This window comes from Bidens hawaiensis, unplaced genomic scaffold, assembly GCF_021521415.1.
Source record: "Bidens hawaiensis isolate Kalapana, Puna unplaced genomic scaffold, B.hawaiensis_p1.1 tig00025392_1, whole genome shotgun sequence".
Taxonomy (NCBI): domain Eukaryota; kingdom Viridiplantae; phylum Streptophyta; class Magnoliopsida; order Asterales; family Asteraceae; genus Bidens; species Bidens hawaiensis.
In genome coordinates, this window is record NW_027494060.1 from 84344 (window position 1) to 109994 (window position 25651).

Below are 25651 nucleotides of genomic sequence, written 5' to 3' on the forward strand. Positions count from 1 at the left end.
CTCGTACTCGGCTAAGTAAAAGCTTGCTCGGATCCCAAGGTGTGCTCGGATTCAATACTTAGCAGTTTCTGAAGAGGTTGAGAAGATTCCAATCTTTCATAATCTTTATTTAGGTCAAATCTTCTCATTTGGGTCAAAATCTTGACCCAACAAAACAAAAACAAAATAAAAAGTTAATAAGCTAGATAGTGGAAAAGACTTAGCTGGTAATATGCGAATGAAACATGATGCCAAAGTCTTCTTCCACGAATGCCCTCCAACTACGAACGTGCTCAGCAATTGGTAACTCCTTCTCTCTCACACGAACGTAAGCAGCCAAAACAAAACAAACATATCTAAAAATGTATCTTATCATAATGATAGATATTTAGCAATTAAAGTGTTTCAACAATAAATATATAAAATATAATAATCAGGAGCAAATAAATAAACATGAAGTATACGGCTCCAACACAACTCCATCCCCACACTTGTTCGTTTCATTATACTCAACCTCGGGGATCTCTCCCTAGCTCATACAGTCTCTCTTTTACCTAGCAAAACTCAAAAACACCAAAACAAAGAAGAACTACAAAATACGATGTTAGTGACTCAAAGAAAAAGAAAATAGAAATAAAAATAAAATAAAGTATACAAACTCTACACTTGAGCTTTCACTCAAGAACCCATGCTATGCGAATCACGTGGCGGACCGATTGGAGCTTCCTCCACCTCGGTAGAACTCCAATGCCCTTAAAGATACTGAACCACGATCCTACCATTCATCAATCTTGGTCTTCTTCTTTCTAACTCCACGAACCTTCTCAAACTTACGCTTACCACCGCCTTTTCTCCCACATGCTTCACCATTTCCCGAGAGCTCGAAACCGTTGGTTCTTTCCCCACACTTAAACTCACAGAACGGGAACAATCAAGACTAGGATCCATGCCCGAGATAAATGATTCTATCGAGTAAACTGGATGACATGGATCAATGAGATCGTCTTGACCACTCCGATGTCTCATGGACTTAGCTAAATAGGTGGCACTTTCATCACCGGCTCTAAGAGTGATCTTACCTTCAAACACATCAATGACCGCCCTAGCAGTACGTAAGAATGGAGGACCTAAAATAATAAGAACTCTCTCGTCGGCCTCCATATCTAAAACAACAAAATCTGCAGGGAAAACCAAATTATCTACCTTAACGAGCAAATTCTCTACGACACCCCTCGGATACTTAACGGAACGATCGGCTAAAGACAACGTCATACGAGTGGGGGTGAGCTCTCCTAGGTCTAGCTTTTCATACAAAGAATATGGCATAAGGTTTATACTAGCTCCTAGATCGGCTAATGCTTGACATGTCGTATCACTCCGAAAAGGCATGGAATGGTAAAAACACCGGGGTCGGGTAATTTCTCCGGTACTTTATTGAGAACTACTGCAGAACACTCTCCATTTAGTGGTACATTCGACAGCTCCTCCAACTTATCCTTTCTTTTAAGAAGGTCTTTCAAAAATTTGGCGTACTTAGGCATATGCTGAAGGACTTCGACGAATGGAAGGTTGACATTCAATTGGCTAAATATATTAAGAAAATGCTCGTAATCACTCGTATACTTTTGATTCTTTAGACGAGCGGGATACGGGACATAGGCTAGGTCAATGGTGTGTGGTGGTGGCCGGGTTCCAACCGGCTTCTTATCGGTGTTTTTCTTAACTTGCGGCTCTATGATTGGCGTTGTACTATGTGACTTACCTAGAGCCTCTATCTCTATCTCCTCATCTATCAACTCATTGTCCCCATCTTCCCTAATTTCTCTACTAACTACCTCCGAACCAAAAACCCTACCACTACGAGTGGAGATGGCTTTCAATTGAGCAGCCGGATTAGTTTGAGGGATACCCGAAAACTGACCTGGGTGCCTTTCTTCTAAACGACAAGAAATATCACCAACAATCCTTTGAATATCGAGAATAGAATTTTGTTGATTCTTGAAGAGCAAATCGTGTTCGGCTAACTTTTTCTGTGTAACTTGATCTCTATCCAATATTAGCTTCATCATATCTTCCAAATGCCTAAGTCCATCGTTCGAATCCTGCACATTATTTTGAACATTAGTACCATCGGTGTTGTTATTATTATAATACTGACCTTGTCATGGAGCATAAGAATTTTGAAATCCGGGTGGTGCACCCGACGAACGCCAGTTAGCATTATTCTGATTCGGGTTCTTGTAGGTGTTCCAATTCTGATTGTTGTTATTATAATTGTTGGGAAACCTAGTCTGACCAGCAACGAAATCGACCTGTTGATTCATCACCGGGCACTCCAACGTACCATGTCCACCTCTACAAAAATCACACATGTCCACCTTGATCTTCAGCTCCTTAACCTCTCTAGTTAGTGATTCCAAAGCAGCAGCCACACTAGTATCCAAATTAACCTAGTGTACACCTCGAGTGGATGAGGATTTACTGCTGACGTGAGTGAAATTCCCGCGATGTGGCTCTTTGGCAAGGTCCGATTGAGCGAAGCTCTCAAACATCTCGTTACACTTGGTGACATTTTTCCTAGCCAGTAGACTTCCTCCCACGACCGTGTCGAACCGAACTTGGGTTTCGTAGTTCAACCCATTGTAAAATTTCTCCACGAGAGCCCACGGTGTGAGACCATTCTGTGAGCATCGAGACAGCAAGTTCTGAAAACGCTCCCAAGCATGACAATATTTCTCCCCGGCTCCATGTGAAACGAGTGGATCTGATCGCGAAGAATAGCTGCTTTAGCTGGTGGGAAGTATCTCTTGATAAATGCAGAACGTAGTGCTTCCCAAGTGGTGAACATGTCAGGCGGCTGAGTGTCGAGCCAAGTAGCTGCTTTCCATGCAAGTGAAAACGGAAACAGATGTAAGAAAATATCATCTTCGGTAGCACCTTGTAAATTAAACGTTTTCAAAACGCGGTAAAGTCGGTTAATATGAGCCGGTGCATCCTCGTCATCACGCCTCGTGAACTGATTAGTTTGAACGATGTTTTTCATGACGTATGACGGAATTTGCCACGAGTTGGGATTGTTGATTGCAGGAATGACGATGCATGACTGGTTTCCGGTTAAGCCATCGAAGGCTTGAGCAACAATTGTTCTGTCGTCGGCCATTTGATCTTGATTTCTCGAACTTTCTGGCGGTGAACTGGGTGGAGATGATTTTTGTGACAAACTAGCTTCTGACAGTGGTCCTTGCGAACGAAGATGTGGCATAAACCTGAAAACGCAAAAGACCAAGTGAGTAGACTCGAAAACTTAAAAATAAAAATAAACTAAAACTTAAATTAGACTCCTACGACTCAAACAAAAATAAACAAATAGCACGAATGTAGCAAATAAGTCCAATTAACGCAAATAACGCAATTGCCAAGAATCCCTGGCAGCGGCGCCAAAAACTTGATATGCTAGAAACAGTCAATAAAATATTAACTAAACTAAACAAGTAATAAAAACAAGACTTAAGACTCAACTACACAAAACACCGGCAAGTGAACCGGTCAATTGTACTAAAGCTAAGTAAGTCTGGAATATCGAACCCGCATGACTCTATAAATTATGTTAATTAACTAATTAGACTCGACTTACGACACGACTCTTTATTATTAATGTTTAAAGGGGGTTTTTAAACTAAGATTTAACTAAAAAAGCAAATAAACAAGCAAACGAGAAACAAGCAATTATCACGAGATCGAAAGTAATCAGAGAAGGAATCTACCTAGGTAAGAATCCCATGTATCAACAATCATCAAGCAATGGACAAATAACATGAGTATGGAAACTGATTTCTAAACGTATTCATCTAACAAAACCCTAAGGACCCTTGACTAAATCAAGCGAAATCCCAAAGAACAATTATTAGATTATTAAGCAAATCAGTATTATTGATTTCCGCAAAGTCATCAATTAGGGTTAATTAATAGTATCCTAGGCAAGCAATCTTACGAAACACTAAACCCTAGATAACTTGATAAGCTAACATGAAATCATGAACATGGATCAACACAATAAGCAAGAATATTGTCACTATCTATCCTAGCATGCAATTGACCAAGACACATGAATAACTCCTCACCTTACAGCTATTGGAATTTAGCAAACATTTAAAAGCCTAACCAACTATCAACAAGCTTCTATGATCTAATAGGCCTATTCAACCATAATAATCAAAACACCAAGTAAAGATTAAACATGAACCCTAAGATCTAAAGAACACAATCAATAGAAAACAAAATCCATGTGAAGCAATAGTTAATAATCAACCAAGATAATAAACACTTATACGCACCATGAAAGCAAAACCAAGTCTTCTACTATTAATAAAACGAAACCATAACCAAAACATTATCCAAAGCAAGAATCAAGTCGAAAACATGTTCATCAAACCTAGGTAGACATGAAGTCTAGCCTAGCATAGTCATAAACAAAGATAAATAACTAAACCAAAGACCAAAGAGAAACATCATGAAAGATAATGAACAAGGATGATGAAAAAGAACGAAATAACCCTTCTTAATCGACCCTTGAACACTTGTATGAAAGCTCTATGATGCTCCTTGATTCCTAGCTTCAAAACCTTCACAAACCCTTGGTAAATCGGCTGCAATCGTGTCTAGCTCGGCTAGGTTTGCAAGAGATGTTTATATAAGCGAGTAACGGGCTTGGACTTGCAAAGATGGCTGACCAGGGAGCCCTAGGCGCCGCGCGAAGGCATATTGCCTTTTGCCTTAGCGCGGCGCGGCTTGATTTTTTTGCTGACCAGAAGGCCTAGGCGCCCCGCACCGCCTTAGCCCTTTGCCTTCGCGGGGCGCGGCGCCATATGAGTAGCCTACGAATTTTTGCTTGTTATTTGTTATAAAATCATCTTAGATCTCTTTCTTGAACATAAAGTAACGTTAAGAACCATCTAGATCATCTTTTCCTGGACTTTCAAACCACCATCTACATGAAAACAAATCGAAACGCTAAGTGGAATAATCATGTAGTCATTAACGAACAACACGAACTCAAACTTTGCATGAAAAGATAGAAAGAATTAAGGCTTAACATTCAAGACACCAAACGATATAAAACATGTAAATATATGAAATACTTGACTCAAAACCTAAATTAATAAAAGATAAACCAAAACACGAACTAAAACGAACTCAAAATATTAAATAAACATAACTTTACAAGGGATCCAAGATGTATAAATAGACGTATATCAGTGTCCAGTTATTAATATAACCTAAGTTCTAGTTTCTTCTCCGTTTCATCCTCTAATAATTGTACCTGTAACATATATATAAAATAAAGTCAACTAAATGAATAGTTGGTGAGTTCACACAAGTTTTGATATAAGTACATAAAAATCTACAATTCCATGAACAAGTGTAAATGAGCAAGTAATGTCCTTTCCAACTGGGATTGTGCACCAGCGTACTCAGATAAGCGCAAGTAAGGTCCTTTCCAGTTGGGATTGTGCACCAGCAACTGAACTTCACGTACTAGAATTGAATATACAAAATAAAATATTAACTAACAGTTTATAAAAGTAAATAAATTGGGTTGTCGGGGATTATAAGTGTTTAATGTATATTTATCAATCTATGGAGTTTTAATAATAATATAGTATTATTGTTAAGCTTTAACGAATTGTTAGTAATTATGAATTTAATATTAGTTTAAATTATGAGATTAATATCATGTTTGAATATTATAAGGGTTATGGAAATATTGGTGTTAGCGATATATTTTATTTTGAAAACGAAGTGTTAACGGGTTATAAAGTTTAACGAGCAAAACACAATATATATATGTTTTTTTAAACGAGTCTTGAGGAGTTTGAAAAATTGGTTTTTAGGTGGAAAGCTAACAATAACTTATAACAATTTTTATTGATCTTAAAAATAATTTGATTTATATAATTTTTAGTTTGGTTATTTAATAAAGGAAAAATGATTTAAAAAGGAAATAAAAACAAAGAGAGAGAAAAATAAGAAGGGGCTAACCCGGGTTCGAACCCGGGTCCTTGTGGCCAAACAAAGATAACTCAACCACTAGACCAGCTTTTCTTTTGATAAAACAACCAGAAAAATAATTTAAATATAACAGTTCATATTCATCATCTTTCTCAAAACCCTAGCTTTTCAATTCTCCAAATCCACTCTTTGTTTGTTCAATATTGGTTAGGGGTTTTGTTAATCGGCTAAAAACTATAACAATTGATATAAAAATTACCTTGTATGTAACGAATTGACGGAGAACCATGGTTGGCCGGAATCGGAATAAAACGAACCAATTATAGGTTACAGCGAGTATATTAGATGAAGATGAAGGTGTGAGCGAGTATAGATGAACGAGTAGGTTCTATTTATAGTGTCAATTGGGTCGTTTGATGTTAATTACTAGTTATTAGAGCTTTATTATAATCCGACAGTTCCGGTGATTAATGGGTATTAAACAAGTTGTTAATGGTGAAATTGATCGCGTTTTATTGCTTATAATTAGTGGAGAAATAGTTTAGGATGATTAACGGATCAAAACGAAGGTCAAACATGGCTTCAAGAAGGTCGCTGGAAAAATAAGGTCGCCGCCGGCGGTGCCCCTGCCGGAAAAACGTGGGAAAGAAGGAAAAGGGCTGGGTTTCTTTATAATTTTTATTATTATATTATATTTTGAATTATTTACACATTCAGCCCCTGGAGTTTGATATTTATTTTAAGTCATAACTAAACTATTGTTACCATTTGAACCTTTAATTTTAGAATGTTATAGCAATGACAAAGAAGTTTATAAGCTTAAGTATTTTTCGTATTATGCCTGAATAGTTCGGGACTCGTTTAAGTAAAACTTTAAATATCGGAGTCATATAAATTAAAAGAAACAAATAGCAAACGATTGAATTTTAACTTGAATTATCGAGAATATTGTATAGATAATAAAAAAAAGTATACAAATACATCGAGACTTCATAAGACGAAAACTGAAATCTATATTTATGTAAATACATATATCTATAAATAAAAATCGAAATTTAGAACGGGTCGGATTTTCAGGTTTGAAAAGTAGCGAATGTTACACCACCCTCTTGCTTAAGATTCCAAAATTTCACCTCAAGGTTCATGAGTTCGTTGGGTGGACAGAACTCTTCGGTCATGATTTCCTTAAGTTCCTCCCATGGCAAGGCCATGGCTACATTAGCACCACGAGTGGATTTTTCTTGCACCCACCAAGTTAAGGCTCTTTTCTTGAAGACACTTGAAACAAAGTGTGTCTTCTTTTCCTCAGGACATTCGATATGGAGGAAAGTACTCTCCATACTTTGGTACCATTCCAGTAGGGTAGTGGCACCTTCAGAGCCATCAAACTTAAGAGGATTCTTATCGGTGAAGGTCTTGTAACGACAAGAGTTGGAGTTCGAACCGAAGTGGCTGAGTTCGAATTGGAAGCAATGGTTTGGTGCAGTTGAGCCACCATATTCGGGAGCACAGCAGTCAGTTGCTTAGTGATCTGGGCTGTCATCTTGCGGCTGGAGTTTCTTGCAGGACGACGAGGGAAACGAGCAGACATGCTGAAAATAGAGAGTACTACGCGCGTGAGTTATCGAGTGAAGATTTCGAGAAGTGGAATACTTAAACCTTTTGAACAAAAAAATAATGATAATACTAAAATCACATGAAAATTGTATTGAAATTAGGATATTTATTTACCACCATGACTTGTATGAGATTTAAGAGCAGGAGTGCAACCATTCTCTATTCACAAAGGAAAATGGCCACGTTCGACAACTTAAAGTAATGGTTCGTATGACGTTTTCATGATATGATTTGGCCTAATAAGTTTCAGCACCCTTTTCGAACCCTCCAGGTAAGCAACCGGGTCCCGCGTCTGATTGGGATTTATACGCATTGCTTATCCTTAGGTTTAAAACCCTTGGTGTCAAGGGTTCGAAAAACAAGTGTGTCACCCTTCCAGTTACTACATACCCGTCACGTAGAACCAACTATTTAAAACGGCAATAATTATATAATTTAATTTCGTAACGTAACAAGTACACATTTATTCATAATTATAAAAAAACACTTCATCAAAACAATAATAAGTTCTTTATTCAAATATCCTAAGGTATACTAATGATCTTCATCCTTAACATGCCATCGATTCAACCTGTAGCACGTTGAAAATAATATATTTTGTCAACAATTATGTTGGTGAGTTTTCATAAGTTTTTGAGTATACATATATAAAAGGCACGATTCAACGTTCGTAATGTAATAAATATTCAAGCGTAAAGTAAATGAAATCAATTAATGTCGTCATCTCGTTCCTTTAGCCGAGGCCGTAGTAATAGGGGAAATGAGAACTACCTTACGAACAACCGAAGTCGTAATGTTAGACAACGTAGGTACGTCCCGTAGAACCCTCCCACTATGTGTATTCGTTTGTGTAACATACACCATAAGAAATGTAAACACGTTGCAAGCAAGTTCACGTATAATCATAAACAATATGCAAGAATAATATTAACATGTATGCTAATTGTGAATCGATTTGTAAATAAACACATAACTAACGAGATAAAACTTGTGACATGCTACAACCCAAAAAAATATTAAAAGCGTTAAAATGAGGTTATGAAGAAGTCACTTGGAATAGGGAATACGGTAACGAGGAGATGGTAACGAATAAAGCAACTAGGTGGTTACACGAGAAGTCCCGATATTTTGTCCTAGTTATATAATATAAACAACATAAATATCTAAAGTGAAAAGAATGAATACAAAACAAAAATAGGTTTATAATAGATTTGGGAATCGTTAATTTGTTACGTATATTTAAAACGGGTTTTTAAAAGTGTAATTAAAACTTTTATTAGTTTAGTTATTCTTATAAATCGTGTTGGAATATTAAATGAAAAATATAAGTTTAACCATTTAAAATATATATTCCGAATTATATATACATATATATATATATACGAAAACGTTAAATAAACTCTATTTTTAAAGGTTCAATGGGGTTCGGTTTAGTTAAACGAGTGTAAACAATATTTATTTTAAACGTTAATATTGTAAAGTATTTAATAATTAAAAAGGTTTAAAAACAATTAATATTAAAAATATCAACAAAAACCGAGCCTGGGGGAATCGAACCTGCACCCCAGGCCGGTTCAAGGTGTTTAACAAATATGCACGGGCCACCTGTGCTAGTGTCTCACATACTTAGAACACAGAAAAGAAAATACGTATACTGTTGTTCTGATTTCCCGCAATTCTATTATAAACCCTAAACCATAAGAACCCTAATTTGAAGATTATATACCCTCTATCGATTAAAATTGACAGAGGGGTTTTATCAAACGCCCAAATCCGAACCTAACCCATATATTAATTACCTAATATGATGGAGGATTGAAGGAGAACCAAAAGCTAGGGTTTCGGCCAAAACGCGATGTCAAACGAGACTCAGAACGGCTTCTTAGATGCAATTGACTTAGGGGTTTGCTTCGTGAAGGTGAGATAATGGTGTGAAGCCATTTAATTGAGTTTTGGACATGTATTTATAGGCTAACGAGGTCAAGTTCAGTCCGCGGCTAGAGTTAAGTAAATTGATACGATTTGATATAAATTAGCTATCATTTACGCGTTATACCATAACGAGATGAAGCGTGTATGTTAAGGCTCCAACTAATTGATCTAATTCCGCGATTAATGGGTTTAATTGATCAAAAAAATATGGAAGGGGGGGGATGTTGGCGACGGGGAGAGGGGAAAAGAAAAGGAAAAAAAATTTGTTATTTGCAACATGGTCCATCGAAATTGGTTTGGTGATCAATTGTTGTAAAAATACATATATTTTACATTAAATGAATGGTTACGAGCCACGTGTAATTACGATAAAGATAAAACCGAAAACATAGTTAATAATTCAACGCTTTTTATTAAATAGAAAGATCCGATTACAAACGGGTAAATAAACGAGTACAGAGACTAAACCGAAATTGACGAATGCCACACTATTATGGATTGATTATTTATTTTTAATTTATGTTTTCCGTTTTTACTAATAGCAACCATAATCGAACAACCAAATTACGTTCGATTGAGGAATATTATGGTTCTAGTTGCTTAGTTTTATTCTTCTTTTGAATTGTTTTATCAAATTATGTTGGTTTATTATTAGATTATTTGCGTTACGAGCAAAAAAGAATTTGTTGTATTACTTTAAGCATTGATGTTTTTTTATTTGTTTGCTTTTTTTTCTAGGATACTCGAAACCCGATTAACTCAACCCGAAAAAAACCCGAACCCGAATTACCCGAACCCGAAAAACCCACGAGAGATTTGGGTTGGGTTTCGGGTTAAGATTTAAAACCTTGAAAACCCGAATAACCCGACCCGAAAAACCCGAAACCCGAAAAACGAACCCGAAGAACACCCCTAATGACCGTCGTAGTGGCTGGAGCCTTCATTGGCAATGGTTTCACCGACACTCATTACTTGCTTAACAGTTTCATTGTTTATACTCACATATAACAATTTTGTCTATTTTTATTCATTCATTTATATCATTATATATTATCATTTTTGTTTGTGTTAAAACTGGTGATCTGCTCACTCAACATGTGTTGTTGACATATATATATTTTGTACGCATTTGCATGTTATAGATTGGATTGCTTGTCGAATTGAAGCTCATGTAGAGATGACTTTAAGATAATAAACATATACAATAATAGTTGGTTTTGTATTTGAAATTTTCTTTATTTTTGTTTTATTTAAATGTTGTTTGATAATAAATAGATTAATTAGATATTGTCGCTTTATAATTTCATGATAGTACCTTGAGAGTTGTGAGCAATCAGCTCACGCCCCGACATTTCCGCCGTAGGTTGGGGCGTGACAGCATCTGCTACCCCTCAACTTTTCGTCGGTAGTGTAAAACAAATAAATTTCGGTCGGTTTTCGTGTTTTACTACCCCTGAAAAATAATAACGTTACCCCTGTATGTTTTAAGTCAAACCAATTTAAAAGTTCAACCCAACTAAAGCCCAAACAAAGTGTAAAGCCCAAACAAATTAAATCCATTAACCATTTTAAAAAAATTCGTTATTGTTAAACAAATAAACCACGACACCACTCTGGTACTCCACCGGTCACCACCTGCTCTACTCCGCCAGGTCCGCGCTCCTCCTCCTCCTTCGATTACCAGAAATCCAATAACCACTCACCGCCACGAGTCGACTTTGTACTTGCTTAATTTAGATATTCTACTTTTAACTAAAATCATAATTGTTCATATAAATTGTTAATTTGAAATTGTTTGTCGACAATTGAGTGATTGGCTATGGTTTATTGGCTTTTTGGATAATATAAGTAAGAAATTGGAAATGATAATAATTTAGGGTTTATGTCTATTTTGAAATTGATTAGGAATTTAGGGTTTATGTGTAAACTGGAATTAGTTATGAGTTTATGGTTTATATTTTGTTTAGGGAATTTGGATGATGATTAACAAAGTCTTATTGGCAATCTTTTTAAACGACACCAAGTTCAAATATTGTTGATAATATGTAAGAAAATGAAGATATTGGTCCAAGTTCAAATAATGATATGAAAGAAAATGCTAATATTGGTCCAAATATCCCTGCTTCAAGTCATTCAATCTATTCAACAATCGATTTAAGTGATCTTCCTTCGTATCCCTATTAAAGACCACATATTGCTAGTTATCATCCTAATCAAATAGATGACATAAGAAGAACGCATCTTGTTAAAAGGGTTTTTCAACAACGAGGTCATGACTTTAAACGGACAAATTATTCTAGTGGCCGGAGACACTTTAATGTAAAATGGTTTGATGCGTATATGAGGCTTCTCAAGACGGATTTGCCCAATCGATGAGTGATAAGTATTTGAACAATGCTTTAATTTGTGTGGTCGATGGTCGAAAGAGAAATGCTTAATAAAGTAAAAGAAGATGATATAACGGTTCGATTTCAAGCTTTCAAAAATCGAAGAGGGATTGTGTTTCTATTTTTGTTTAGTTTACATTATATGAAAACATGGTAAAAAAAAATAACGTTACCCCTGACATTTTGGTCTAGATCCGTCACTGGTTAGAGTTACTATTGGTTATTTTCTGTTGTATCGCGCGGACACCCCAGTAGGGCTGTTTAAAAAGCTCGGGTTTGTGGTTTGTTTAATAAAAGCTCGAATAAAAACTAGTTAAAAAAAAACTTGATTTGAAACAACCTAAGAATTGAGCTGTAAGTGAGCGAAAGTAACCCAAGCTCGGCTCGTTAAACTCCAAAATCAAATTCGAACCTAGATTTAGTACCTCGTTCGTTTAAAGTAAAGTCTTTGTTGTAAATTTTAAAATTTGAAAATCCATCTATCTATCGATACGCGTTGGTTGCTTAAAGACAGAGTTTGGAGTCGTGAGTCATTACAAACCACACACTTTCCATTTTCTGCCGTTGCTGCATCTTTTGACTGCCTGCCTGGCGTAACAATCACCGATCTAAGAAGAAATAATAATAATAATGGAGAATCTGATAAATCTGGTGAACAAACTGCAGAGAGCGTGTACCGCACTCGGTGATTTCGGCGAAGGATCCTCTCTTCCTACTCTCTGGGACGCACTCCCTACAATCGCCGTCGTAGGCGGTCAGGTAAACTCCAGATCTCATCTGACCAATTATTATTATTTAGGTTTTTAGTTTATATCTCAACTTCACTGTGTTAGATCTGTACGATCCGCTACAATAGCTTATTATCTATTTCTATTTATATATATATATCCCTAGGTCTGTAGACCAACACAACGGTTAGTGAACCATTCAACAGTTGATTTAATATCATATCGCTCCTTTAAACTTCAGATCTATCCGTTGTTTGTTTGCATATACATATACATATACATATACATATACATATACTCGTTAGGTTTCAGAATTATTAGGTTCTAGTTTGAATCTCAACTTCACGTATCGCTGCTGCTGTTTTATTTGATAATATAACCCGTAAACTGTGATGAAAACCTTGTTGATTTGTACAGGTTTTCGTGACCTAATATGCTGTCCTAGGGATTATAGATCTAGGAAATAGTTAGTATATTATTTTTATATAAGTTATGTAACATATACCAACCAATCTTGTTTTGAATACATATGTCTGTTGCAATGGATTTATGGCATTTTAGAGCTCTGGAAAGTCATCTGTGCTGGAGAGCGTTGTTGGGAAGGATTTTTTGCCTCGTGGATCTGGTAATCAAAATGCACAGTTATCTTCTCTTTGGCATTCTCTTATAGCTGCTATCAACGGGCTAACGAAATAAACGTATGTATGCAGGGATTGTTACACGGCGTCCTCTTGTTCTACAGCTTCATAGAATTGACGAGGGAAGAGAATATGCTGAATTTGCTCACCTACCAAAAAAGAGGTTTACTGATTTTGGTATGTCTCTGTTTGGTTATCTCCAATCTTATCATAAAATACAAGTTTTTAATAGCTGTAGCTTCCTTATTTGCAATGTTTTTAGAACCCGCTAGGCGCTAATCGGGAGGTGGGGTACCGACTAGCGGTTAGTAGGGAATTAGGGATTAATTTAATTAGAATTATATATGTATTTTATCAAATTCTGTGTATATATACGTGTGTGTGTGTGAGAGAGTGTGTGTCCAATGTTTTTCGAAGTTTTATATATAATTTTTAAAAATCAGATTGGAGTAATAAGCATATTTTCTAACTTCAAAGATTTTGACCGAAATTTGATCGCTGTTGACTGATATATTACCGATTTTGAAAGTATGTGTCAATTTGGCCTGGCTTTGACCAACTACCGATTTGTTGGTTCGTTTAAGTGAAATAGTAGCGGTAGCATACTGATTAGCGATTAATCGCCGATTAAACTGTGACTAGATGCGATTTTTTCAATACTGCATGTTTGTAGACTTTTTTTTTTTCATTTTATTAAGAAAAAAACATTGACTGATTATGGTGGCTGTTTATGTTTATGACAGACTAATTGGTTTTTTTGTGCAGCTGCTGTCAGGAAAGAGATTGCTGATGAGACTGATCGTGAGACAGGCCGAACCAAACAGATTTCATCAGTCCCAATTTATCTCAGCATCTATTCTCCCTATGGTGAGATAGCTTGCTAGTTACATTTCATTGTGTTTGTTACTTTGTTTGTTTATGTAATGTTGACCTTCTTAACTTATCAGTTACCATCTGTTATACCAGGACTAATAATATTAGCAACAACTATATACCTCTTTTGACTTAGAAGCTATGACTGTTGACTTGTTCTTATATTTGGTTTGTAATATTATGGGATCGCTGTGCTGAAGAATTAAAATAGAATAATGACATGAACATTGAACTTGATAACTCTTTTGATGGCATTAAAAGGTTGAGGGGTCCTTTAAAAAGATGGATGTGTGCAAGTTTTTAAGAAGTATGCTAGTTTCAAATAGAGTGTAGGGATCTTGGGGTGTTTATAGCATATTTTGGACAATAAGCAGTATTGTTTAGGATAAGAACATGGGTCCTAAACATTAATACAACATACACCTGGCATTGGAGTGGTTGTAGAGCTACGTATGCTAGTTTGAATTAATTGAGCTTATGATAAGGTTGCTAGAAATGTTTGCTATATAGTAATATTTGGTCTTCGAGTTGGATTTTTTCATATGACATCCATGGATCTGGTAGGAGTATGATTTCGTGCAAACTAAAAAACGCGCTGAGGGTACATGCCCTTGATATCACAAACAGACTTAATCTCTGATCTAACCTAAATTTAGGAACTAAATCAACCCATACCAATTAAACCAAAATAGGGCTTCTAAAATAATCTGACCCATAGTTATATAAATCAAAAAGGGTGCAATGTTTAGTTGCCTTTACTTTATTTGCATTCGTTGTATATGCTACTTTCTTGTTTTGGCTACTACAACTACTTGTTAATGTATTATGTATGATTTTGCAGTTGTGAATTTGACTCTGATCGATCTTCCTGGTCTGACAAAAGTAGCTGTAGGTGAGTTTAGCATCATGACTTCTTTTTTTTCTTTCTGTTGCTGGTTTGCAATTTTAGGTAAGTTGTGGTTTCCTCATTTTACTCTTATATGATCTTTGTAGAGGGTCAATCAGAGAGCATTGTGCAGGACATTGAAAACATGGTGCGGTCCTACATTGAGAAGGTAAATTGTATTTATATTTGCTATCTGCATTTACAAAGATATCTTTCCCCACATTTCCGGCTCATTCTTGTTGGGGACATGTTAAAACAATTTTGTTTGGTTTGTTGGAGACCTTGTCAGGCATTCCTGGCATGTGCAATACCACTTCTCTTTTGTTTCCTGATAAAGATTATTGACCTTTTAGCTCTTGTTTTATTGTATGCAATCCATAGTTCTCAATAGCATATAGCAGTCAATAGAGGCAAGCTACTTATATGCTACGTAGCGATAGCGATGAAATAACACTCGCTATTTCATGTTTAGCAATAAAGTATTAGAAGTCTAAGACATATTTTACATTCAAGTAGTCAACTATTGTAGCAATTATAATCAATAACTATACATTCACACCACCAAAATAGCTGAAAAAGGCAAGGAAAGAAAAAGAAAAAAAATACAGAACTATTGTTGCTATTGACAACTATGATGCAAATATATTAAATAACATCATTTGGCTGCTCTGCAACATAGAACAAGCAACTTCTCTCATTGCACTGATCATTTATTTGAAATAGTAAAGTGTCTTGTTCAAACATATTTAATGTTATTTATCTGCTTGCTTTGCAGCCTAACTGCATTATTCTGGCAGTTTCTCCTGCCAATCAAGATCTGGCTACGTCAGATGCTATAAAAATTGCTCGTGAAGTAGACCCACAAGGTTTGTAAATGAATATTCTCATGATATAACCTTCAAGTGGTAGTTCAGATTTTCTATTTTGTCTTTTTTCTTCGGTGAACTTATTCGTTTGAGTAATCAGAGGCTTTAACATAATATGATGATATTCAAAAAATTGGTTCTCAAGATGCACACATTTTCTTATGTGATGTGGTTATTTTTTAAAGCAAGAAAACTAGAAAAAACTAATATCAAGAGATGCACATAGCATTGGGAGGCAGTAAGATGTAGGAACTCTTGTGGCTCTGTGTTCTGTTTTAAAAGTCTAGTGCCTCAAAATTTGATTTTGCCATTGATTCACAACAATAGTTTACAAGGATGTAGACATGCAAATGAAATTCTGTTCTTGATCACATATGATCATATCATGAGGGTGATAGATGTGAAATTCTGTATATTGATATTTGCATGGTTCAGTTTACCAAACATTCAAGTTAAATTGGGGTTTTAACATTGCTATGCATATCAGCTCCATGATTGATATTTATTACTTTTAAATTTACTTGGTAAAATGTGAATTTACAGGGGAGAGGACTTTTGGCGTTTTGACGAAGATTGATCTTATGGACAAGGGGACTGATGCAGTTGATGTAAGCTCCTGAGTTTTGTTTTGTCATAATTGTGCTTCTTTCATGTGTATCATTTAAATGATGATTCAGCAGAAATGCTCGTTTTGATGCTCAAGAGGGTCAGATCAAACAACTTCAAAGTGATGTTGCTGAAATCAAAACCACTTTGAAGACGTTAGAAGATGATTGAGCGGAATCCGCTGAGTTTAGGAAAGTGGTTATAGCTTGGATGAAACATCAGGATAAGAGAAGTGTCGATGGTTCTCCGGGTTCGGGGTTTTCCGGCGAGGTTTTCTCCGCCTCTGGTCCCAGATCTGGTCCGTCGGATTCTTCTACCAACGTACCATGGGCGGTGAAGAAGGTCAAACTCCCTGAGTTTTAGGGTTTCGATCCACAAGGGTGGATCCAGAAGGCTGATCTTTATTTCGATATCAATAGTACTCCAGATGATTTACGTCTTCGATTAGCTCAATTGAGTATGGTTGGGGTAGCTCAACATTGGTTCAGAATTATTACTTCCGTGGGTTGATTTCCAAGCTGAATTACTCCAACGTTTCAGTGGTTTAGAGATTCACAATCCCTATGAGCAGTTGGCTACTATTCTACAATCTGATTCCATTCACGATTATATTGATGATTTTGAGTATTTGTTGTCCTTGGTTCCTCGTTTACCGGAATCTCAAGCTTTGGGATATTTCGTTGCTGGATTAAAGAATGATGTAAAAAAATGGGTTCGATTGCATCGCCCACAAACCCGTTTGGATGCGATGTATTTGTCGAAGGAGGTGGATGCAACGCTCCGACCTAATTCCGACAATGGATCTCTCTCACGTTTCGTTACCTCAATCCCTCTGGATCTCATTCTGTTGGGTCCTCTAATGGGCTTAACAATTTGGGCCGTCATGAGCCCAAATATTTAGTTTCACCCAGATCCATAGATAGGGTTTCTTCACTTCGTTCTGATTCATTCCGTCCGACGCCCTTTTCCAAATCATCTCTTCCCACTTTTTCTGATTCTGGGCAGGTATTTCATCGTGATAGGGGGGTTCGATCTTTCTCTCGTACTGAGTGGGAAGACCGTAGGAAGAAGGGTTTGTGTTTTCGTTGTGGTCAACAATATGGGCCAGCTCACAAATGCCCTGAGGGAAAACTTAGGGTTCTATTAGGGGATGATGAGTATGATTCTTTAGAAGGTTTTTTAATGGACACTCCGGTTTCACATGTTGCTACCTCGCCTGAGGACTCTCCAACAGGCATATGCAACGCCCTCGAGTCTGATGGTCTCTTGACCGTCATGGGTGGAACTAAAACTTTACGATTAGAAGGAGCTTTACAAGGTATTCCGATTAGTATGTATGTTGGTGGACAGCTGTGCCACTCACAATTTTGTCTCTCGTCGTGTGGTACTGGCGTTGGGTCTTTCTTTCACCACCTTTTCAGGTATTCGAATCAAATTAGGGGATGGTCACCAGGTGTTTGTTTGTCACTGAGCAGTGTCAACGACTGCCAGTACACATTGGTCCTTGCACGTTTGTGCTTGATGCGCTGGTTTTTGATACTGGCAACCTTGATATGATATTGGGTATGGATTGGTTACAGTCTTTGGGTGAGGTGACTCATGATTGGCATAATTCTTGGATGCAATTCCAATTCGAGGGACAATCTGTTCGGTTACATGGCCTTCATTTTGGTCAATCTTCTCCGGCTGCTCTTCAGCAGTGGCTTCCCTCAGATGAGGTATCTTCCTTTTCTCCTCATCCTTCATTGCTTACCATGTCTTTTTCTACCACTTCGTCCTTTCTTTCGCTTGATCAACAGTCCACCCTTGCTCATCTGCTCACCGAATTTGCTTTCATTTTCCTAGCTCCTTCTGGCCTACCACCTACTCGTTCCCATGACCATTGCATCATCCTCAAATCTCCTGATCCCATTTGTGTTCGGCCATATCGCTATCCTCACATCCAAAAAACCGAAATTGAACGCCAAGTTCAGGAGCTGCTAGAGTTGGGCATGATTCGTCCTAGTAAGAGTGCTTATTCTAGCCCGGTAATTTTGTTTCGCAAAAAAGATAATTCTTGGCGTATGTGTGTTGACTATCGGGCCCTTAATTCTGCCACTATTCCTGATAAGTATCCGATTCCAGTGGTGGATGAATTATTGGATGAGTTACATGGTGCTTGCTTCTTTTCGAAGCTGGATTTGAAGTCGGGTTATAATCAAATCCGTATGAATGAGGATAGCATTGAGAAAACAGCTTTTCGCACACATGATGGCCATTACGAATACCTTGTTATGCCTTTTGGTTTAACTAACGCCCCCTCCACGTTTCAAGCAGTAATGAATGATGTTTTTCGTCCATTGTTGCGACGCAAAGTGGTTATAGGTTGACGCCACAAATTCCATCCCCATAAACCATATTTTGACTGCGCTTCAACTATATCAACTGTACTTGAACTGTTAGATAATCATAGTAGATGATAACATCACTGTTCCCATCCCTATTGCAAAACCGTACATGAGATTTTCATCTCATACGGCTCCTCAAAGTCACAAATAAATCCAAGGACCCATCCATTATTCTTTTTCTTGATATGTTTGTAGGATAGATAGATATAAAATGAAATCCATTGTAGGGTCCCCATTAGACACTGGAATTCTGTCTGCTATATATATATTGCTTCTGAATTCATCTTATCTTTTAATAATTTAAATTCTTCTTTGTTGAGTAATAACTTAATCCTTGAATAAAATGTTTCTTGTAACAATATAAATAGATATAGATATCTTCTTCGACGACATCCTTATTTACAGCCCTACTTGGGAGGAACATTTGGCGGATCTACACATGGTTTTTAGCATTCTGTTGCATCATTAGTTTAAGGTCAATAAACAGAAGTGTTCGTTTGGACAAGTTTCTGTTGAATATTTGGGGCACATTATTGATGGTCATGGGGTATCAATGGATCCAAAGAAAATTGAAGCGGTTTTGGGCTGGCCAGTTCCTAAACATTTAAAGGGTTTACGGGGTTTTTGGGGCTGACCGGCTACTACCGCAAATTTGTTAAAAAATTATGGCAGTATAGCACGACCCCTCACTGATTTAAATTTAAAAAGATGCTTTTTTATGGCAACAAGAGGCACAACAGGCATTTGACCAACTCAAGCATGCCTTGGTCACTTCCCCTGCTTTAAGTCTTCCTGATTTTAACCAACCTTTTATGGTTGAGTGTGATGCGTCGGGCCGAGGCATTGGGGCTGTCTTAATGCAGAATCATAAGCCCATTGCTTATTTTAGCAAAGCTTTAAGTGACCGGAATTTGGCCAAATCCGCTTATGAACAAGAGATGATGGCGTTGGTTTTAGCCGTGCAACATTGGCGAACCTATTTATTGGGTACTCATTTTATAGCTTACACATATAAAAAAAGCCTCAAATTTTTGTTGCAACAGTGTGTTTCCATTTTCGATCAACAGAACTGGGTTGCCAAACTATTGGGTTACGATTTTGATATCCAATACAAACCGGGTCGTGAAAACCGAGCTGCTGATGCCTTATCTCGCCGGGCTGATACAGGGGAATTTAATTTGGCTAGCTCTTCCCCTCTATGGTTTCAAGGCGCTCAATTGCTTGAGGAGGCTAAACTGGATGCTGAAATTCAAAGCTTAATTCAGAAATATCAGGACAACCCAACTAAGTTTCCTGGTTATACCCTCAAACAAGGGGTACTTCACTATAAAAACCGGGTAGTTATTTCACGACATTGTAAGTTCATTCTTGAGCTACTTCACGAATTCCACACTGCTGCCACAAGGGGTCACTCCGGTTTTTACCGAACTTATCGTAGACCGGCTGCTAATTTGTATTGGCCAGGGATGACTGCTACTATCAAACGCTTTGTGCGGTAATGTGACATATGCCAACGGTGTAAAGCAAGTTCAGTTGTTCCCGGGGGATTACTTCAGCCCTTGGATATTCCAGAGGTTATTTGGGAAAAAATTTACATGGATTTTATAGTGGGCTTACCCACTTCCAAAGGGTACTTCACTATAAAAACCGGGTAGTTATTTCACGACATTCTAAGTTCATTCTTGAGCTACTTCACGAATTCCACACTGCTGCCACAGGGGTCACTCCGGTTTTTACCGAACTTATCGTAGACTGGCTGTTAATTTGTATTGGCCAGGGATGGCTGCTACTATCAAACGCTTTGTGCGGGAATGTGACATATGCCAACGGTGTAAAGCAAGTTCAGTTGTTCCCGGGATTACTTCAGCCCTTGGATATTCCAGAGGTTATTTGGGAAAAATTTTACATGGATTTTATAGTGGGCTTACCCACTTCCAAAGGGTTTAACGCTATCTTAGTGGTGGTGGATCGATTATCCAAGTATGCTCATTTCCTGCTATTAAAGCACCCTTATACTGCTAAAACTGTGGCTGATGCTTTTATCAAGGACATTATTCGTCATCATGGGATACCTAAATCCATTGTTAGTGATAGAGATCCCTTATTTCTTAGTAAGTTTTGGCAGGAAATCTTTCGTTCTATGGGCACCAAACTCCACATGAGTTCAGCTTATCATCCAGAATCTGATGGACAAACAGAAGTTATTAACCGTTGTTTGGAGGCTTACCTCCGTTGTTTTGCAGTGGATCAACCAAAAACGTGGGCCTCGTGGATTCCTTGGGCAGAATTTTGGTACAATTCCACCTTTCACGCCTCAACGGGTACCACTCCTTTTGAAGCTGTTTATGGTCGTCGACCTCCATCAGTCCTACAATTTGTGCCAGGCGAAGTCCGTGTGGAATCTGTTGCTCGGGAACTTCAGGACCGAGATGAAGCTTTAAAACAGTTGAAAATTCATCTGTCTAATGCCCAAACCTCAATGAAAATGCATGCTGATAAGAAACGATGGGATCTCAATTTTTTAGTGGGTGAATGGGTGTATGTGAAGCTCAAGCCATATCGTCAAATGTCAGTGGCTAATCGAATCCATCAGAAGTTGGCTGCAAAATTTTTTGGGCCTTTCCACATTGTTGAAAAACTTGGTCAGGTGGCCTATCGCCTGCAATTGCCTCCCACTTCAAAAGTCCATCCAGTATTCCATGTTTCCCTCTTAAAGAAAGCAGTTCGGGTACCCAACGAATCTGTTTTACCTCCTGAACTGGACCTTGGAGACGCTGAGACACTCAAACCAGTTGCTATTCTGACAACTCGGCTACTTAATAATGGCTCTGATTCACATGAACAATGGCAAGGGCAATCTGAGGCTGATGCTACCTGGGAGGATGCAGTATGGATTACGGGTCAGTTTCAAGAGACAAGTCTTGAGGTCAAGACTTTTTTGGAACGGGGAAGTAGTGATACGATTGACTCATTAACCATTCCAAATAATAAGCCTAAAGTGTTACAAACTTATTCTAGAAGGGGAAAAGGTGACAATTCTAAAAGTGGCTAGCAGTTTGTTAGAGGAGAGAGAGTATAAGCAGTATGTAATGATGTAACGTGAGGGTGTGTGTGAGTTGTTAGATTGTTGAGGCTCCTACTTTATGTACGGAGAGAGGGCATAGCCCTGGTCTATCCTTGTAATTTCCTTTTATTAAGCTTGCTGCAATACTAATTCTGCCACTTTTCCCCTGTTTTCTTTCTTATTTACAATCTAAACACTACTACACAATCCTAATCTCTATCACATTCTATATTCTGCTTTTAATCTAGCTGTAAATATGCTATCTGTTCCAAAGGGAACTGCCTGTCCTTGGTTTGACAAAGCATTCCAATTGTGAATACCCTATCTTAATCTAGCCTTAACTATGCATTTTGCTTTGAATATTCTGACATGTTTAGAGGCATCATTTTATTTTAAATCCTACTAAAGTAGTTGATATGTTAGCTATGTTTTCTTTTTTTGGTTTTATGTTATTTTTGTTTCTAACTTAATGAAGATGGACTACGCAGATGTTGGAAGGGAAGTCTTATAAGCTGAAGTATCCTTGGATTGGTGTTGTGAACCGATCTCAAGCTGATATTAACAAAAGTGTTGACATGATTGCTGCTCGGAGGAGGGAGAAGGAGTACTTTGCCAATACTCCAGAGTACAGGCATCTTGCTAGCAAAATGGGCTCTGAACATTTAGGGAAAGTTCTTTCCAAGGTAATCTATCATATCTTTAGACTCAAGATTCACAAGGGAGTGTTTTTTTCCCCTGGATGTTTATTCAAAGATATCTGTTCTAAGTTATTATATGTTTCAGCATTTGGAAACTGTCATCAAGTCACGAATTCCAGGCCTTCAATCCCTCATCAACAATACAATTATTGAACTTGAAACAGAATTGAGTCGTCTTGGGAAGCCCATTGCCACTGATGCTGGAGTAAGTTTTTTTTTTGGCTTAATTTGCATTTATGAGTGTGAAATATTACTCACCTGATGCTTAACTGTGAATCTGAAATATCCCAGAATCTGTCAGCAAAAGTTTGTCTCTTTGTGCATTGTGATTGTATCCTTATCTTGTTTTTTTCCTGCATTGCAGGGAAAACTGTATATGATTATGGAAATATGTCGAGCTTTTGACCAAACATTCAAAGAACATCTTGATGGCATGTATGTATCAGAACGAACTTCATGTTTTTACTCGAAGTATTTTAATATCTGTATGTCTTCACTGTTTAGTTTATTCTTTACAGACGGCCAGGTGGTGACAAAGTTTACAGCATATTTGATAATCAACTTCCTGCTGCTTTGAAACGATTACAATTTGACAAACAGCTGTCTATGGAAAACGTGAGAAAACTGATCACGGAAGCAGATGGATATCAGCCTCATTTAATAGCCCCTGAACAAGGATATCGTCGTCTTATTGAATCAACCTTAATCACCATAAAAGGTCCTGCTGAGGCATCCGTTGATGCGGTAAGCATCCATGTTTATACAAATTTTATTTGTACATCTTTCTAATCGTTTACACCAAAAGTTCTGTCAGAAACTTCAATATAATCATTAAGGAAGGTGACCTTGACTTTAACTCAGTCGGCTATAACTTAATGCAATTGATTTAATCCTCTTTCTAACTGGCTTCAGGTTCATGGTGTATTGAAGGATCTGGTACACAAGTCAATTAATGAGACATCGGTTAGTCTTTGTTTTTATAGTACTATATATTCTTGTGAATATAATTTAACAAAGGTGGGGTTGTATATGTATGTAGGAGTTGAAGCAATACCCATCCCTGAGAGCGGAAGTTATGAATGCAGCTTGTGAGTCCTTAGATAAGATGAGAAACGAGAGTAAGAGAGCTACTATCCAGTTAGTTGATATGGAATGCAGCTACTTGACGGTTGATTTCTTCCGCAAGCTTCCACAAGATATTGAAAAGGGAGGGAATCCAACACACTCAATTTTCGATCGATATAATGATTCATATCTTCGCCGAATCGGTAAGTGATGCCGCTAATGCAATGCGTATTTTTCTTAAATTTGTATGTTAATATCAATAATAATAATAATTAATGCTGCAGGATCAAACGTGCTGTCTTACATCCACATGGTTGTCGGGACTCTAAGACACTCCATCCCAAAGTCTATTGTGTACTGTCAAGTGCGTGAGGCTAAACGTAGCCTGCTTGACCACTTTTTCACTGAGTTGGGTGCAAAGGAGGTGAGTTTTGACTTAGTCTTACCGACTTGAGACAATGATTGATGGTCATGTTGTGTTTAATGATGTTGGGTGTTTGAGTGACAGGGTAAGCAATTGGCTAAATTGTTGGACGAGGATCCGGCGATAATGCAGAGGCGACTGGACTTGGCCAAGAGGCTGGAATTGTATAAGTCTGCCCAAGCGGAGGTTGATGCAGTTGCGTGGGCCAAGTAGACGTGCTCCAGATATACATCTATCCATCCCATGGTGCATTGTTTGTGTGGCCTTGTGTTTACGTAGATGCGTCAAAACCAGTTTTTGTATAATGTTTATAGTATCGCGTGACCCGGTTTCTACTTCATTTTCTTGGAATATATATGATTTGATTCATGTTTTGTTATGTCAGGATTTTATGTTAGTTTTATTTGTATTTTGGAGCCATACATACCCATGCTATATCTAATCTGATCTAGCTATACTAATAAAAGAAAATAATAAAGGTGATGTGACAATCACATATTCATTCTTGGTCTAATCTCTCTTCTCATTCATCTTATCTGTCCATGGGTTATGGAGCAAAATCATATTAGCATATGAGTTATAATTTCCTTTCTAATTCTCTAATCTCTCATTTCATTCATCATAAGTCACGTGTCAAAATAATTTTGGCAAATGTGTTTAATTTCATTTCTAATTCTCTAATTTCTTATCTTATTTATCCTACCTATTGAATAGGTTATGAGATAAAACAATTTTGAGAAATGAGTTACAATTTTTCTTCTAATTAATTTCTTATCTCATTCATCATAGTTAACCACGGCTAATTGGTCAAAACAATTTTGCAAATGTTGTATAAAAATTGAATTTGTAAATTTGTAAATTATACGCCATTTGTAGAAACCCAATTGCAGACATTCCATATTTGTTCATATGATGGAATCGATGATCAAATTATACGCCTTTTTTGCTGAACGTTTAAACTTTTAACCTTAAACGTTTAAAGGTTTAACATTTGAATGTTTAAAGGTAGGAATTTGGCCTGAACATTTAAATTTTTCGTTTGTGACTTTCTTGTTAGTTTAGAACTTCTAAACTTTTTTGAAAGTATTAGAACGTTTAAAGATGTTCATTTTTGGTCAGAACGTAATATTTTGAACCCTAATCAAAGCTCGATTGAGAGCATTATTTCTACAATTTCATAATCGATTGATGAATCTAAATACTTGTACACATCAATTCGATTGATTAAATCATCAATTTTTGATCAATTTTGAAGATTTTTTTAAAAAAATAATATATTTAAAAAAGAAGATACAACAATGTTATATTCATTTAAAAAGGTAGAATTCAAAATTTTTATAATTTAAAAAACAAAAGTTATATATTAATATTGTAAATTGATGAATTACCACAAATGGGTATTTTGGCCATCTGAAACATTAATAATAACTTCGGGGGTAGTTTGGTAAAGTGAGGTTGTAGAGGGTGTGAATGGCAACAATGGGGTTGGTTG

At 37.1% G+C, this 25651-nt stretch overlaps 1 protein-coding gene and 1 long non-coding RNA gene across 2 annotated transcripts; one reads left to right on the plus strand and one right to left on the minus strand.

The window, feature by feature from the left end:
• Window positions 1-12521: 12521 nt before the first annotated feature.
• LOC143571555 (phragmoplastin DRP1A-like) lies at window positions 12522-24548 on the plus strand. Its single transcript, XM_077056949.1, has 16 exons — window positions 12522-12683; window positions 13214-13277; window positions 13363-13467; window positions 14056-14157; window positions 15005-15055; window positions 15157-15218; window positions 15825-15915; window positions 16459-16523; window positions 22461-22655; window positions 22756-22875; window positions 23035-23105; window positions 23189-23414; window positions 23583-23633; window positions 23710-23938; window positions 24020-24159; window positions 24244-24548. Exons 1-16 carry the CDS (start codon window positions 12555-12557, stop codon window positions 24370-24372), a joined length of 1830 nt encoding a protein of 609 aa, XP_076913064.1. The 5' UTR covers window positions 12522-12554; the 3' UTR covers window positions 24373-24548.
• LOC143571557 (uncharacterized) lies at window positions 14055-14309 on the minus strand. Its single transcript, XR_013142115.1, has 2 exons — window positions 14276-14309; window positions 14055-14244 (listed from the first exon to the last, which is right to left on the minus strand). It is a non-coding gene; the product is annotated as an uncharacterized LOC143571557 (long non-coding RNA).
• Window positions 24549-25651: the final 1103 nt, after the last annotated feature.